This window comes from Guyanagaster necrorhizus (genome assembly GCF_019112545.1).
Source record: "Guyanagaster necrorhizus MCA 3950 unplaced genomic scaffold BT62scaffold_10, whole genome shotgun sequence".
Lineage (NCBI taxonomy): Eukaryota > Fungi > Basidiomycota > Agaricomycetes > Agaricales > Physalacriaceae > Guyanagaster > Guyanagaster necrorhizus.
This window is the reverse complement of record NW_025064889.1, coordinates 1,119,853-1,136,485: the sequence shown is the minus strand read 5'-3', so window position 1 is coordinate 1,136,485 and position 16,633 is coordinate 1,119,853. Positions and strand designations below refer to the sequence as shown.

At 46.1% G+C, this 16,633-nt stretch overlaps 5 protein-coding genes across 5 annotated transcripts; 4 read left to right on the top strand and 1 right to left on the bottom strand.

The window, feature by feature from the left end:
- The first annotated feature begins 354 nt into the window (after positions 1-354).
- On the top strand, positions 355-2,523 carry BT62DRAFT_1075421 (uncharacterized protein). Its single transcript, XM_043179114.1, has 7 exons — positions 355-438; positions 493-546; positions 609-625; positions 683-732; positions 783-880; positions 938-2,289; positions 2,340-2,523. Exons 1-6 carry the CDS (start codon positions 397-399, stop codon positions 2,237-2,239), a joined length of 1,563 nt encoding a protein of 520 aa, XP_043040863.1. The 5' UTR covers positions 355-396; the 3' UTR covers positions 2,240-2,289; positions 2,340-2,523.
- Positions 2,524-2,543: 20 nt separating this feature from the next.
- Positions 2,544-4,082, top strand: BT62DRAFT_77863 (uncharacterized protein). The gene is made up of 4 exons (XM_043182255.1): positions 2,544-2,777; positions 2,831-3,008; positions 3,057-3,242; positions 3,297-4,082. The coding sequence occupies exons 1-4, from the start codon at positions 2,759-2,761 to the stop codon at positions 3,697-3,699; spliced, it is 786 nt and encodes a 261-aa protein (XP_043040862.1). The 5' UTR covers positions 2,544-2,758; the 3' UTR covers positions 3,700-4,082.
- A 952-nt stretch (positions 4,083-5,034) lies between these two features.
- BT62DRAFT_892811 (uncharacterized protein) lies at positions 5,035-6,832 on the top strand (the record flags this gene model as incomplete). The annotated part of the gene is made up of 12 exons (XM_043183121.1): positions 5,035-5,083; positions 5,138-5,195; positions 5,246-5,457; positions 5,577-5,671; positions 5,718-5,767; positions 5,821-5,929; positions 5,981-6,033; positions 6,084-6,159; positions 6,216-6,287; positions 6,341-6,463; positions 6,518-6,591; positions 6,646-6,832. The coding sequence occupies 12 exons, from the start codon at positions 5,035-5,037 to the stop codon at positions 6,830-6,832; spliced, it is 1,158 nt and encodes a 385-aa protein (XP_043040861.1).
- A 940-nt stretch (positions 6,833-7,772) lies between these two features.
- Positions 7,773-9,945, bottom strand: BT62DRAFT_993607 (MFS general substrate transporter; the record flags this gene model as incomplete). The annotated part of the gene is made up of 11 exons (XM_043190420.1): positions 7,773-7,989; positions 8,015-8,193; positions 8,244-8,449; positions 8,507-8,642; positions 8,699-8,928; positions 8,979-9,016; positions 9,240-9,370; positions 9,429-9,496; positions 9,549-9,654; positions 9,786-9,869; positions 9,931-9,945. The coding sequence occupies 11 exons, from the start codon at positions 9,943-9,945 to the stop codon at positions 7,773-7,775; spliced, it is 1,410 nt and encodes a 469-aa protein (XP_043040860.1).
- Positions 9,946-10,966: 1,021 nt separating this feature from the next.
- BT62DRAFT_892887 (alcohol oxidase) lies at positions 10,967-13,350 on the top strand (the record flags this gene model as incomplete). Its single annotated transcript, XM_043183127.1, has 11 exons — positions 10,967-11,087; positions 11,143-11,391; positions 11,439-11,545; positions 11,675-11,864; positions 11,912-12,088; positions 12,146-12,461; positions 12,514-12,582; positions 12,644-12,671; positions 12,721-12,805; positions 12,861-13,207; positions 13,261-13,350. The coding sequence occupies 11 exons, from the start codon at positions 10,967-10,969 to the stop codon at positions 13,348-13,350; spliced, it is 1,779 nt and encodes a 592-aa protein (XP_043040859.1).
- Between the last annotated feature and the right edge of the window lie 3,283 nt (positions 13,351-16,633).

Here is a 16,633-nt window from a genome sequence, read left to right as displayed (position 1 = left end):
ACTGGTAGATATTGTTGCTACGACTGTCATTACTTTTCACAACAAGCCATCGAGGTCGGTCGAAGTAGTTTACTTCTATTTACCTGAGCTGCATTAGCGGAGATGGCCAATCAATTCAGTCTTCCAGTCTTTCAAAACTCTTTCAACACGACCAACGTGTTCGCTAGATCTGACCAGGAATTTTAATACGAGATGGACTCACAATCAGATTCAACATACTCCGGAAAACCACCATTGACCTTTACTACCAGCAGCCGGCCAGGCACGAGCACGACAGGCCTGCCAGGTCCAGGGCCCCGGACACTCGGGCTGAAGAATACAATGAATCCCGTCTCACAGGCCCTTTCTGGCGCTCTGATACGACGCAATGAGAGTAGTAGTAGCGATGCTTCTTTGATGGAATACTGCGATCCTTGCGTGTTAACCCTCGATATACCGGTAAAAGTATCTTGTAGTTCCACTCAGCGCGATCTCTCATTTACTTATATATAGGATGATTCTCAGGCTGAGGGTCTCACTCTAAGACTGTATCAACACCTCGGGATGGTCGGTTTCTTTCACTTATTCTCCCTGTACGTGTTGTAATCATTGATCCACAATATTTTTAGTTTGGCGTGATAACAGGGTGAGCTCGAAGATGGTTATTTCTGCCTACTTGCATATTTATCAATTTCTCTCTCAGAGTAAATGTTTCCTCGACGATGACGATAAGATTCGCAACTGCAGGTCAAGGTGATATCCTTGTGCTACGACTTACATACACCGAATTAACTCTTCCAAAGCCGCTACAGCACTACAAGCAATTCGGAATCCCAAGTTTTGCTCCATCGTCGGCGCCGCAGTTACTGTCGGGTATGTGCCGAAGAAAACCCATGAATATGTATGTTCACATCTTCATGGATGTTCACAGTCACTGATGTAATAGCACATCTGTTAGTTGAAAGCCCAAATCCATGATTTACAACATCTACTAGAAGAAAGGGTGCTGCAGCAGGAAGTGATGGCAAGAGAATCTGAAAGGAAGATCACCGCTCTTTGTGAAGAGCTCTCCCTTGCTCATGCCTGTCATCTGGAACAATCGGAGCGGTGCAAACTCCAACTGGAGGACGAGTCCAAAGCATCCGCGAGTTTACGCCAGCAACTCGAAGAGTCCCTGGCTACCCAAAAGTCTAATACGCCCCAACGTATTATCGATGACATGAGGGAAGAACTACGCGACATGGACATCAACCTCGAGACGAGAAACAAATTGGTTGAGGAGAAGGACCGTCAGCTGGTGGTGTTAGAGGAAAAATTCCAACGGGTGTGTGGTGAGTTGACGAGTGAGGTCAAACAGCTAGAACAGGCACTCAGAGATAAGAACCGACAGCTAGAGATGTTGGAGTCGTTGCAAGCTGCGGAGGAGCGGAAAAAGAGGGAGGAGTTGGATCGCAATGAGTCTGAGACAGCTACAAGGGACAACTCGATCAAGGTCCTTCATGCCAGGATTGACGAGCTCGAAGAGAGGAACAAGGTTCTAAGAGGTAAAGTTATGGATTCAGACACGCGTCAGCTGGATTTAGAGGTCAAACTTTCTGCGAGTATTGCAGACAAGGTAGCGTTGGAGAAGCAGGTGAAAGGCTCGGATACCAAGGTTGCGGTACTGGAAGAGAAGCTTGCTGCGGGCATCAGTGAGAAGAAGGGGTTGTCCGCAGATGTAGCAGCGCTGAAGTCTGACCTTGCGCAGATGAAAATCAAGTCGGAGGGGAGAGACGAAGAATTCCGACGGCTTCGCGTGACGCTGGACTTGCTACTCAACGGCATGTCCATGGCAGATCGGCACCGTTTGCTTAGAAGGGGGCAGGACGACAGCGATGAGGGTGGTTGGTCGAACCAGAAGGCTATAGAACGGGCTCAGAAGTGCATGGACGAGTTTGAGGAAACACAGTTTTCCCGGAACGGAAAGGCGCTGTCGTTCAAGGATGTTCCATGGCCAGTGTTGAACGATCTATCCGAGTCGAATTTCGGGCCAAGAGATATTACAAAGAAGCGGGTTGACAAGTTTTTCGTGGAGGTAGAGGCAAAGCTGGGAAGTGAAGGGTACTGGGGGTTGCTGGAGAGGATGTGTAAGGCATTCGGGAAGCAGAGATGGGAGAACAGAGGTTTATTGGAAAGTGTTGGTGATCGGCAACTTGGTGATGAACTGGAGAGTGCCAGAGAGGTTGTTTTGGGAGCGGTTAGACCTTTGTGGAGGGGCTGATATACCTGATGTATTTGTACGTTTGTAAAACCATTGTATGCATTAAATTTCTGACCGTGTCGTCAGGACGGAATTCAGAACATGTGCGAAAGGTTCTTACTCGTTGCCCGCCATCATCGCCAGCTGCTATTCTGTCTGATTGCTATGTCGATGTTAACGTTGCTTGATGGTGATGCATATGACAGTGGTGGGCACGACGGAGTATGGATGAAGAGAGGCGGATACAGACACCTGTAATCGAATACAAAGTGTGTGCCCCGATGCGAAACAAGACAATAAGCGGCAAAGTCAATTTGAAATTCTTGGTCGCTACGCCACACACGCAGTCTTCTCCGGTCATTGTCCTCTTTTTGTTCTCTGTACAATGGAGTAATATATAAAGCTGGGCTTCGCATTGACGACGCTAATACCACTCTTCGCCGATTCTCTCGTCTTTACGCTCATTTCACGTCTGGTGCACCGGTGCACCTCTCACGTCCACTCAAGCCTGGTTGCTTCATCTATATTGTCTAATAAATCATGCTGCCTCCTCGTGCATGTAAACACTTTCTTTCCGGTGATGGCACCACTTTTTCTGATGCTTTATTATAGACATATTCATTGGTCTCAATATCATCCGTACCTTGAGCATTATCGGCCTTCTTCTCGTGTTTGCGAGCAACATCGAGACGCTGGTCAACGATGTCAAAGCTGTGAACCGGTACCAGAGTACGTCTAGCGACAGGACGTCCTCTTCGAATTCGACGGTGGTGGATACGGACTATATCGAGTATGTCTGCTTTTTGTTGGTCTGGTTGTAGTACCTAAAAGATTGCAGTGGAAGCACCGTGCCCAACCAAGCTGCTGGGATTTTCTGGGCCGTGTTGAACAGGCTCCTCATCATCGGTCAGACCGTCGTTCTGCTCTTCTCTGAATTCGGCTGGCCTTCCGTGTTCTTCAATCGTTTCTTCCCTGTTCTCGGTGATGACTTTGGTCTGGGTGCTTTAGGGATCATCCAGTGCTTGTGCGTACTACACAATTATTTTTTCTAGTTTATTTTTGCTGATGATGATACCAGAATCGGTGCCGCAGTCCTCTCCCACCACGTTGACGACTTTACCCTTGTATCCGCTTTTTTCCTCTTCTCCATCGGCTGCCTGAACATGCTCGCTGGCCTCATCTTCCGCCAGTCAGCCAAGACCAAACGTTCAGTCACGTCTTGGCGCGATCATGCTAAGAGTGCAGCGACCAGTGTGCTCCCTACCCACGTAGCTGGTATCCCTGTCCCTACTTCAGTACCCTCCTTCGTCTCCAATGCCTTCAGCCACAACACCAATGAAGAAAAACGCTCCGAAGACTCCAAAGCTGGATTTGGCTTTGGTCGCCAGGGCGAAAAGGTGGCGGGCTTGAAAGGCTTCCTCATCTCGAAACCCCTTGAATCTCTCCCCCGGTATGCAGCTAAACCTGCCAACTCCGGTTGATACGTACCCCATGGACATGATTATACTGATTGTAGCAAATATCTCGTTGGAACCTTGTAGTGTATCAAAATCGCATATAATTGGGACTTTGCGTACATTTTCGCCACATATATGTAGTTATTTCCCTAGCGGAATATATAGTACTCGTGCTCCAAACTCTTTGGCTGATCACCTTTCTTATGATCGACCATCACCATCGTGTTCGTGCATACGGAATTCATGACTTTCAACCTCATCACTAACTCATCTTCTATCTTTCACCACGAATTGTTTGGCATTTGTTTTCTTCGAGATGGAAGGCTCGACTACGCTTTCAAAAGGCGTCCTCTATTTGATGCTCTCTATACGTAATTCACATCCGGAACAGCGACCGGGAGAGCCGCGATGGGGATAGACCAAATCCCCTGTCGTCGCTTTTTCTTGTGGGGCAAGTCTTCTTTATAAATCTCCACGGAGCCGAGGCAAATCCTGCTGTGGATCGCGCGATGGCATGGGTACAGGCTGTACTGAAAGCTCTGGAGGTCAGGGCATCGATTTCTTGAGTGACGCCGCGCTCATCGTATACGTAGGTCGCGCCGGATGCTTCACCCTACCGGAACAACGATATACTCCCTTTCTCACCCGCGAGGAGGACGTGGACCAAAAGAGATTTTATCTTTTTCTGGCTTTCGAAATGTGGGTTCATAGTCGAACCACTCGTGCACACTCCACTCATAGTAATAAAAGCTATCAATATCGCGGAATGGTCTGGGGCGTCTGCAGCCCGTGAGGGTCTAGTCGCGTCTTTTAGTTCGAGGGCGTTAACAGTTCTTTAGTGGCTCTTGGGTTGACTGTTGGTCAAGCTATCGCAGGTGAGTTTCTTATATACCCGTGTTTTAGCGTTCTCACTGGAGTCCAAGTGAATGCCATTAGTACGATAATGTCAACATTTCTCTTCATTTTATTTTCTCGTATTCACCTTGATGCAGAATATGCCTCGCTCTCGTAATAAGTGGCCATGGAGGAGGAAAATGGCACATTCCATTCGTGCGTCTTTAATCCCTCAACTGAGATCTTTGTAACAAGCTTGCTTGTAGGCCGTCCTCAACCGCAGTGCTTGGGGAATGTTAGTTTCCTACCTCTCCTCCGTCCCTCCATCCCTCTGAGAATCCCACTAGTCGTGGATCTTGGTTTCCACTGCTCAATCGCGTAATCCTCTCGTGCTGCTGGTACGGCGTTCAAGGGTGGTACGGTGGTCAAATGGTCAAAATTATGATTGGGTCGATATGGCGTGAGTTTTGCATTCGTCATTCTCGTAGACGATTCTGACGTTGTTCCCTAGCAAGATTCTACAATATGAGAAACACATTCGGACCTGGAGTTGCCATGAAGACGAACGACTTTAGTTGGTACATTGCCTAGTTGCGAGCGTCAGTGACTGACCGATTTTTGTGTCCAGTCTCCTTCATTATCTTCTGGCTCATCTCATGTCCTTTCCTCCTTCTTCGGCCAGAACAGTAAGATATTCACAAGGATTCTCTATGCATCAACTGTACTTATTCTTCAGATATCGACTCTCCTCAATCGTATCTTCAGTCATTGTCATCATTGCGGCATTAGCAGTCTTCATATGGGCTATCGTAAAACAAGGCAACGGGGGCCCACTCATTAGCAACCCTGAAACTGTTTCCGGGATTGGGGAGCTCAAGGGGGCGGCGTTAGGTTGGGCCATGATGCGTATGATCACGAGCGGGATCGGTGGTTGGGCTGGAGGAGTTGGTTAATTCTATTTTCCATTTTCTGGATCTCCGCTGATATGTCCGCCCTAGATTCTTTACCAGAGCGGTAATGTGGTAGCTATGCTATCCAGGTTACTTGCATCTAACAGTGATATCTAGATTTTTCTCGTTATGCTGCAAAACCTGGTGACCAATTGTACGGGCAGATCTTCATTATTCCTTTGTGTTTATTGGGAACTAACGTGCTCGGAATCGTAAGCCTTTAAATTTTCACATTATGCTAATGCTCATCGAGTTAAGGTGACCACATCCTGCGCTCGTGGATTCTATCCTGACGAACCTCTCCTCTGGTAAACTACACTTTGTCATCTTAGTTTTCCATCGACTAACTCGAATTGACAAGGAAATTATACGATTTGTTACAAGCGATTCAGGAGTACAGCGGTCCGGGAACTCGTGCGGCCGTTTTTTTTGCAGCCTTTGCTTTCTTCGTGTCTCAGCTATCCGTCAACGTACCCTTTTGTTTCTTTTCTTGTGGAAATTTCGTAACGTTACATGTATAGGTCACCGCATGCGGTGTTGTCGGAGGGATAGATCTCGCTGTGCTCCTCCCTCGGTAAGTCAGGGTATTGCTTGACGACAATTTGTTGACATCCAGCCGCATAGATATATCGATATCAAACGGGGCGCTTTCATCGTCGGGATAATTGGGATATGCATTAATCCGTGGAAGATCCTCAACGTGCGTCTGGACTATTTACAAAGACGCCTCAAGGAACATTGACACCTCACAAATAGAGCGCAAACTCGTTCATCTCCGTGATCTCAGGATACGCTGTCTTCCTTGGCCCTCTTTCAGGCATAATGACCGTGCGCCTCCCTTTCTCGGGTATGATCTGGTTGGTACTGACCAGTTGTCACAGGCGGATTACCATCTTCTACGACGACGACGGTTAAAACTGTCTCATCTCTTCATCCCGAACTCATCTAGTGACTACTGGTTTTGGCATGGCATCAACTGGCGAGCACCAGTAGCGTGGATCCTTGTACGTGATTATCAGATCTACTCAAGGGTCTACCTCGAACATCAGATTTGACAGGGTGTCTGGCCTAGTATGCCCGGGTTCTGCGCGTCTATCACCCCGGACTCGATCCGCGTTAGTACGATATGGATGTAAGTTATCTGCGTGATGTCATTTGCGGACGAAACTGATGATTATCTTTGAAGACGTGTCTACTACATGTCCTGGCCGTTAGGATTTACTATAAGTGCTGCGACGTGGCTGTTTCTGAATAAGCTGTGGCCGCCACTGGGCGTCGGTGATGTGGATGAGAAAGATGTGTTTGGTACGTTTGGGCCCGCGGAGTCTTCTGTTTCGAGTCTAGTAGAGGAGAAGGACTCAAAGCAAATGTAGTGAGTAAGAGTTATCGAGCACGTGCACCTTTCCAGGCGAGAGACGTACACTGTCCAGCCCATTTTGCTGCAATCTTTTGACGTGTCACAAGCTGTTTCGTCGTGTATGGTACGAATATGGGACTCTACGCAGATGCGATTTCCCGCTACTTGAAGCAACCATTGCCAACATTAAGGCCACACTGACGGCCGAGCTACGAAGGTCCTCAGCAGAGACGCCTTCTTTCAGTAGGTTACTTGGTCATCAGCGTTGATGCGGTTAGCTCTGCTGGACGATTCGCCCCACTTGATATCTGCACTTCGCCATTATTTACAGGATACTATGCGATGTCTCAATATTATCAAAGGCTTTATTCCCAGCCTGGGTGGTTTTTTCGGCGACAATAAGCATGCAAGGGCTTTTAAGAAACACGAAGAGGCAGTCAAAAGTCGCAATCTGATGGACATTGCGTGGGAAAGCCGTAACGGTACCATTTCTCACCCATGTGAAGACGGAGGGCAGGGACATTGCTTGAGTTCTTACATGGGGTGAAATTATCTGCGTACTAGAGGCTCTAAGCGACGTTTTCTTGCCTGGACTTACGATATGTTCTTTCACTTGGTTCGTTCTTCGTCTTCTAATTTGGAGATAAGAATCGATGTTAAATACATGCAGAGTTGGATGACAGAACTCGGAGTAAAGGTTACTCATGGTGGGTATTGATCACGGATACTTCTTTCCAAGCGAGAGACGTGGCCCCCTGGATAATGATGCGTGCTTGTCGCTTTGCGGACTCCGGAGGAAAGTGTTTATTCTGTTTGAATAGTATTACAAGGTCCGGTTGAAAAAAGCCAGGATGTCATCGGCTTCTAGTGGATACAATGATGTCTAGGTTAAGTTAAAGTGTCAGTAGTGTCCATATCTGTGGTGCGTTGTATATTCCTTCTATACAATAATTTTTTTACTGATGCACGTTCTCCGATGGAGTAGAACTCGTCACCAGTCTAGGAATTTCTTGCATCGCTTTCCCCACGTCTCGAGCAACAGCCGCTGTGGAAGTGCTTTGAGCTGTTGATATAGGTTTGGCTTCCTCCAATGTACCCTTGTCTCCAACGATTCCGACATTCCAGAAGAAAAGAATGGCCAGAAGTGCACCTATATGACACATTAATTCGACTCTAATGATGGAAGCAAATGAATGACATGCCGATGGCTCCAAAGGTGAATGCGGTCCACTCAGCTGCCTTGTAGCCATTCAGCAAAGCTTCTCGTAGAGCATCACCGTTTGCTTCGTCCACTATGACACCCATATTCAACGAGTCCTGAGCGACGACGCGGTTGAAAACGATTGTAGAGACCGTAACTCCCAGTGCTGTCCCAGTCTGTCGAGAACATCAACGTCCAGTTCTTGTTCAAGAAAGAAATCATCAACCTGGTACATCGTCTGGAACAAAGCACCGGAGAGGTTCTGTTCGTGCGGCTCGACAATTCTCGCTACGAATATCATCCCAGCAGCAAAGACGAAATCGGCCCCAAAGACAGAGAAAATGGCGCTAGGGAAACCGTAGGCCCAGTATGTTGCTTCGGGGTCGATTTCAGCGAAGATTGCGGCACAGGCGGTAATGAATGTTCCGCTTGCTGAAGTATGAGAATGAGCATATTTCCTTCAGTCAATTGCTTTGGGAATCCACCAACCTAGAATCCAGACCACAGAAACCCGAGCGATGATGATTGCAATGATAAAATTGCCGATAACTCCGGTGACGAACATGGGGAACAGCCGAATCATAGTACCAACGGGGGTATAGCGTTGGTAGTTTTGATAATAGAGCTGAAAAAGCCTTTGCGGTAAGCACATCACTCGTGAGTACATCATCCTTCACGTACCTGGGTCCAGAAATTCCATCCCAAAAATGAACAGTAAGTGAACATGACGGTGACCATGATTGCCCCGAATTTCCCGTTTCTGCGCGCCCAGAGAGAGAGTTTCATGATGGGTGGTGGAGTGAATGCAGAATATCGCGCGTTTGGATTGCGCTGGACACGTTCAAAGTACCATTGCCATAGCAAGAAAAGGCTAAGGATGATGACACCGACTACGAGGAGCGCGATGATGTCTGGATAGAACGTAAATAAAGATATTCAATGAAGAGAATACCAAGCTTACAGGAAGTCGCCCATTTGTTGGGTGCCACCTCTCCATCACTAAGGACGAAGATGATGAGAGTCAGGCTAGCCGTTACTAGGAATGCGCCGAGCCAGTCAACACGTTTGTCTACTTCCGTGGATGGATCGTCCTTGGGTATAGCCCAAAATCCAACGACCATGTATAAAACCGTCAGACCGGTCGACAGAAATTACTTCGCCAGGATGGGCTTTCAGAAGAATAATCAGACAATAGTTCGGCGTTATTAGGTTAATTACATACTTAGAGAGTTGGGTGAGGGTGGCGCCTAATGCCATACCGGTGGACGCGCCTAAGGGTGCCCCAGCAGCGAAGGTGGAAAAGGCGATAGAACGAATTTTTTCGGCGGGGAAAGTGTGCGTTAGGATTCCCATCTATAGTTGATGATCGGTTCAAGTCATCAGGAAATAAATGGTAATAGGCGATGCTCACTGATGCGGGCAGAGCGGCGGCTATACCAATTCCTTGAATACCGCGTAGCACATCCAGTACAATTTCATCTGATTTTAGTGAGTGGTTGGTAAGAGTCCCAGGACAATGACGGAGACGTACTTTTGGGCAAAGCCACAGGCAAGGGTAAAGATGGCGAGCCGGTCATGAAGACCAGCTTACGTCCATAGAGGTCTGCAAGACGTCCGAACATGGGAAAAAGACATCCCTGGGGAGATATGTGCTTAGTTGGTGTCAATGGTTGACCTCCAGTATAATCGTACAGAACTCAGAGCATAGGCCGATACCTGGGAAGTTGACGGTGGGTTAATGTCATGCCGACGGTACGCCAAGACTTACCAGCCACTGTAATTGGGTCTCTTCAATATTCAAGCCTTCACCAATAGATGGCAATGAAATTGAAACGGAAGTATTGTTTGAGCTCTACATTGTGGATGAGAATATGGTTTCTGAAGGAAGCAAAGAGCAACCTACGTTTACCCACATAGTCATTGTACATGTTGTTATCAGCGACACCATTTGAAGGGTTGAAAGCGACGATCGCGTTTCCCGCTCGGGACCGTCGACGGTTGTGGTAGTACTATGTGACTCCATGGGTTGTGGATTATTGGATACGGCAAACTTGAAGGTGGTGAAAGAACGGCGTGGCTTGTGTGTGCGCCCACCATACCAGAGGTGGGATGCACGACTCCCAACTCCACTTATTTCAGTCTTCTTAATCATCCGGTTAGACGTGGAAAAAAGGGTCTGCCTCGCGCGAACTATTTACTTTGATGATCGGCAACTATATTAAGACAGCGTGCCACAGGGCCGGAAATAACGTTTCCTTTTTTGGGGGCTGAATAACTGTGAATGCACTTACCACTTCCTCATAAGCACTTGCAGGAAACGCCACCGGCTCGCACAGCTTTTGAGCCACTCAGATGATGCGTTGTTCATATGCACCAGGGATAAGAATAGTGTTAGCTCCAGAAGTCCTTCTCAAAGGAAATATTGAAACTTTCGGCGACCTCGTAAGTCTCCATTTTCCATTGATGTATGCATATACTCGATTCATATATTGAAAATAAACTGTCTTATGCTGTCTTACGCACTACAGCTGTCTCTCCTGCATCGTCCGATCAGTCTTACCGATGTAGCGGGAGCGGGAACTTTTGGTCGGTGGAGTGGGCCCCGTCTCCTTGGCAGAACCGAAAACAAGATTCAATGGAGTCGTAGGTAACTAAATTTATTCCTCGACGCAGACCCAAGTACCACCCAGGTACGACCAATCTTCATCCTAGAGGCTTTGTATACTGATAACCTGGTCATCTTGTTCAGGATACCACGGTGTAGGAATTATCTTTTCAAGTATGTCCTTGGTGACCGTTATTTTACGAATATCGCGTCATCTTCCTCAATATCTGGAACGAGTCCGGTGGCTTCCGACGCCGCCAATGCTTTGTTGGGGGTACTTGATTTTGTAAGTATAAAAAGGTCCCCGCCTGCTCTTCAGCTCCTCAGCATAGGAGTCATCCGTCATGTTTTCTCTTCTGTCTCTCGGACTCGTCTTAGCTTTGCTTAAGTCTGGCTTAGCAGCCGTATATGACGACCCCGGCCAGCTGCCTATGGACAAACAGTACGATTTCGTCATCGTTGGAGGTGGGCAGGCACATCCGAGATGTACGGGACACATTGACTTACCATCAATTAATAGCGGGGACTGCGGGAAATGTCATAGCTGCACGTCTGGCTGAGAATGCCAGCACCTCTATTCTGATTGTGGAAGCGGGGAGAAACAATGTCGGGTTCGATTCTTATCTCATTACCATACCATTCTTTGGTCCTCAAGCGTCGCCGCACACAACCTTTGACTGGAACTATACTACAATTCCTCAGGAACCGCTAAACAACCAACTCATTGCGTATCCTCGTGGCTATGTTTTGGGAGGCAGCAGTTCAACTAGTACGTACAACCACTCTTGCAATGACATCTCCTGATATGTGAAATAGACTATATGGTATACACTCGCGGTTCTTCAGACGACTATGATCGTTTCGCTGATCTGGCTGGCGACGACGGCTGGAACTGGGATAACCTGTTTCCCTATGCTCTAAAGGTATAGTATTTACTTCCATGTGTTCAAGTTTTGATGCTAACCTTTCTCAATAGAATGAGAAGCATGTCCCCCCCAACGATGTGAATGTCTTGCTTCGTGAAACAGGATCACTGACCAATGTTTGTACAGGGTCATAACGAAACTGGACAGTACATTCCTTCGATCCACGGGACTGATGGGCCACTGTTGACGAGCATTTACGGCTACCCTGCGGATACCGATGATCGAGTCATTGCAGCAACCGCAGAGCTTAGTGAAGAATTTCCGTGGAACCCAGATCACAACTCTGGGAACATGTTGGGTGTCTCGTGGATGCACAGTGAGCTCTCTATCTGGAGTGTAATAGCCTGATTGACGCATCATTAGGCACCATCGGTGGGCCTCTTAGAAGTAGTTCTGCGACCGCCTACCTCGAACCCGCGTTGAGAAACCATTCCAACCTCGACCTTGTTTACAATAGTCAAGTCACCAGGCTGATTCAGAACGGTGAAATAGAAGGTCTTCCCGTATTCACCACGGTCGAGTTTGCTAGGAATCCCACTGGTACATCGAGGGAACCACCTTTTTCTTTCGGACTGTGAACTTATTATTTGTGTTCAGCCCCTCGTTATAATGTTTCTGCCACGCGCGAAGTCATTCTATCAGCTGGCGCCATTGGAACCCCTCAGATTCTTATGCTCTCTGGAATTGGCAGGTCTCTGGACTTGGCCGCCGTTGGCATCAAGCCCATTATTGACCTGCCTGAGGTGGGACAGAATCTTGTTGACCACCCGTTGTTGCCAATCCAGTGGAACGTGGACAGCAATGGGACTATGGATCCTATCTACCGTGCTGAAGCTGCTCTCGAGGCCGCTCTTGAACAATACTATGCAAATGGAACCGGTCGTCTTGCTGCGAATGGGGTCTCCACTCAAATGTGCATTTTCTCTGATGTTGGGTCTGTTTTGATCGCTGATAAAAGGTGACAGGGCTTTCCTCCGTCTCCCGGAGAATTCGTCTATCCTTGCTGAATTTGGGGATCCTACTTCTGGACCTGGGTATGCCATCCTATGTCTTTTTACGATGATTGTATGCTCACCTTTCACCTTTCAATTGTAGTTCGCCGCATTACGAGCTTGCATTTGCTGTCGGTGTTTCCGTCATGTGTATTCCTTCCACTACTAAAATCCCAACAGGACGGTTTCTTTACCACTTCTCAAACCAACCCTACGTCGGGGTCATACTTTTCCATCATAAATGTGGTTGTTACACCCACATCTCGTACGTTATTCCCTTCATCGGAGAAATATAGTATTGAACTAACTCTATCATCCAGGTGGAGCCATTACTCTCGCCTCTAACGATCCCTTCCAGCATCCTACGATCGATCCGAAGATACTAAGCACTGACTACGATGTCAATGTTATGATTGAGAGCGTCAAGGCTGCCCAACGTTTTGCCGCTGCACACGCTTGGGATGGATATATCACCGGACCGTATATCGGCTCGGTCAACACTACCACAGACGACGGGATCAAGGAATACCTGAGCCGATGGGCGACTACCATCAAGCATCCGTTCTGCACTGCTAGGTTGAGCAAGGAAGATGGTGAAGGGGTTGTTGATGGTCAGCTGCTGCTCAAGAAGGCCAAGGGAGTAAGGATTGTCGATGCCTCGGTCTTTGTAAGTTCTGCCTTTGTATTGTTGAACTCATCTGATGATATACTGTTGTTCAGCCCATCATTCCTGCCGGCCATCCTCAAGCTATGGTTTATATCATCGCTGAGCGTGCTGCTGATGTTATTAAGGCAGCATGGGGTATGTGAATCAGTCAAAGCCAGTAATATGTAATAAATCTTTTCCTTCACCTTGTTTGTTCTCAATCACTTGGACTGCATGTATTCAATAGCTACTCTGTTAGACGTAGAATAGTACGATATGCACATGTTCACTTACCTATTTGATATTCCTTCCTTTTTCGGCATGTCACACCGTTCCACACATCTCAGCTTTTAACCATAACGCTGAGATGTGAGTACCTTCTATACATATCTATCCTTGACCGTATTTACTTATCACCTATGTAATAATGTTACGATGTTTTATCCTAGGTAAATAACAAAGCTTTCAACCATAATGCTGAGATTAACATTATGACATTTTATCCTAGCATCTATTCTCTTCTGAAAACCTTTTTCCTCATTCACCACGTCTGCACTCCTACCTCGTTAACTCCAACAGGTTATGGGCTCTGCTACCAGTATGTCCATGACAACTTGAATAAAGCTAGTTAGCACAACAAAGCTTCTAGATAATGGATTGAACTAGATAGCATTTTCAGAGAAGCTCATCACCAAGTTCCTGGACAAGGGCCTTGGCCGGCACCTCTGAGGAACAGCTCACATACCCCTGCACTCTGTCAAGCACAAGATAAACTTCTACTGGTCCTCTGATACTGCATTTTTACATCTACTTTCAGATGATGACTTAGATAAGCTGAAGGATAAGCTGGAGAAATATGAGCAGAAAGAGGCAAAGATGCATAATATCATTTATGAAGCTGTTTCTGACTCTACCTTCAATGAGATCAAAGGTGAGATAACAGCTGCCCTCATCTGGAAGAAGCTCATCACTGTTATGACTGGCAAGAGTGATCTCATGTGAGAGCACCTCCTTACTCAGCTTGGAAACATGGCATGCCCTGATGAAGGCAATATGCATGAGCACCTTGCTGAAATGAAAATCCTCTATGAATGAATCAAAGGGATGGGTCTGAAGATTGAAGACAATTAGTACACTTTGATGATCCAAAAATCACTTCTATCTTTCTATGATCATATCCATCACACACTCTCTGCTGCCAGCAAGTTTACTGGAAAGACTCTGACATCAGACATTCTAGTTGCAGCCCTGCAAGAAGAATGAGATGAGAAAATTGCATCAAAGGCTACTGCTGAAAATATAGCAATGTCTGCTCAATGGCAGAGCAAAGGGAAGAGCCAGAGCTCTGGAAAGAAGTTAAAGAAAAGATCTGATCAATCTCATCTCAAATGCACAAATCCAGCATATAGTAAAACTGGCCATCTCATTGCAGATTGTTAGTATGAAGGTGGTGGAAAGGCAGGACAAGGCCCAGCTTTGAAAAAGAACAAGACTAAGGGGAAGAAAAAGGCAAAAGAGTCAGCATCTGCAGCTATTGATGAAAGTGATGATGAACATATTATCACCATTGTAGCTGATGACAATAATCACAAGAATGTGGCATTGATATGCACATCTGACTATAGAGCTGAGGGTGATGCCTATGTGACAAAAGGAGAGAACATTATAGTATTAGCAGATTGTGGAGCATCAAAAACACTTATATAAATGTCAGAAGTTCAAAAACTATATTAAAATCAAACTGAAGCTCATCAAAGCTGTGAATGGCCAAGTTTTTTATGTGATAGGAAAAGGAAATCTTTGACTACCACTTCTCATGAGAAAGAGACAGAAACCCACTATTGTGAGCTTTCAAAATGCATATTATGCACTGAAAATAGCCTACACCCTTATATCACTCTCACAAGTCAGTCACACTGGATTTCCCATCCATATCAAACCCTCTGACCACACTATATACATCTGCACACTACAGCTAGATGCTAAGATCATTGCAAAAATCTCTGAAGCTGGTGGCTTATACATAATCTCAACCCCAAATATACAGCAAACTACAGCAGCCAAATCAGATGTTGCTATGGTGACAGGTAAGCTTAAGGTAAACATCACTGAGCTACATAATATTTGTGCTCACTGAAGTCACACTGTCCTTTGCTGCATGTATGTCAATAGCTATATCAAAGGAATCAAGCTTGATCTTAACCTCAAACCAGAATTTTATGAGACCTGTGTGAAGGCTAAAGCAAAGCACAAGTCATTCTCAAAATAAGGCCAATATGAATATGTCAAAAATATTGAAGTAGCACACTCTCTATATTGCTCTTACCTTATATAATTGTAGCTACCAATACTGGAGATTGAAAGTCAATGCTTATCAGCTTTTGACCTTTGACTCCAGACCTGGCTTTCTCTGCTGTGCTATGCAATCTGCTTTCAACAGGTTATAGGCTCTATGCCTTACTAAGCCAAGCAAAATTTTCACTCTCTCTTATGAACCATTCACTAGATGTTGAAGTCTTGCTCACTTTTCTAAAGGATATTACTATTCATTTGAAAGTTGCATCTATTCATCATGGGTCTCTACACACTCTCTAACCCTAATGGTCTCTTTTTTTCTCACACTATGATGAATGACTCAGATATCATTGACACATCAAATGTGGCTTTTTTAACCTTCATGCTGGCAACTGAAACCACTTTGCACCTTTATTTGAGGCTTACATATATATCAAAGAGCTATTTGGCCACTTTAATGGCACTGAAGAGCCATCAGAGCAAGTTGTGTTGGGATAGCAATCCTGAGCGAGTACGAGAATGTACTCAAAGATACAATGCCAGTCAGCAGCAGCTGACTTGGATCATGATCTGGACTTATTTAGTATCTTGTAGAAAGATCTCGAAGTAATATGAAATGTATTTAAGTAGAACGTTTCTCTCTCAAGAGGCTAATTCTAGTTCTCTGTTACATTACTCTACTCTCTACTTACAACAGGTTATGGGTCCTGGCCATAACTGAACTTATGTTGCTACTCACTTCGCACTCTTTGGTACTTTATGTACACATGTAGAACCACATGGATAGACAGTCCATGTATAGAATTGACCCCCTTAAGGGCCCAGAAAATTATCCGACGTGGAAAATCAAGATGATTGATATCCTAACCAATTTAGGACTGATTGATTATGCAGATGGAAGCATTCCGGCCCCAGCAGACACGACACTGGTGGCAGATTGGAAGAAGAGCAACAGGAAGGCTCTTTCAACAATAAGATTGCAGGTTTCTGATGGCCTGCTGGTATATATTGCTGGTTCAAAGACTTTGGCAGAAGCCTGGAAAGCTCTGGAAGATATGTATGAGTCTAGAGGACCCATGGGAATTGTCCTTGTCAGAAGAAAATTCTTCAGAGCTCAGTGTGAAGAAGGAGGAAACATAGAGGAGTATATTA

What these genes read in the sequence shown, in the direction of transcription:
- BT62DRAFT_1075421 (XM_043179114.1), top strand. Translation starts at nt 397, where the DNA reads ATGGAATACTGCGATCCTTGCGTGTTAACCCTCGATATACCG. An exon ending in TGTTAACCCTCGATATACCG is followed by an intron (nt 439 to 492) that starts GTAAAAGTATCT and finishes ACTTATATATAG; the next exon opens with GATGATTCTCAGGCTGAGGG. An exon ending in CGAAGAAAACCCATGAATAT is followed by an intron (nt 881 to 937) that starts GTATGTTCACAT and finishes CACATCTGTTAG; the next exon opens with TTGAAAGCCCAAATCCATGA.
- BT62DRAFT_77863 (XM_043182255.1), top strand. An exon ending in GTGGATACGGACTATATCGA is followed by an intron (nt 3,009 to 3,056) that starts GTATGTCTGCTT and finishes AAAAGATTGCAG; the next exon opens with TGGAAGCACCGTGCCCAACC. An exon ending in TTAGGGATCATCCAGTGCTT is followed by an intron (nt 3,243 to 3,296) that starts GTGCGTACTACA and finishes TGATGATACCAG; the next exon opens with AATCGGTGCCGCAGTCCTCT.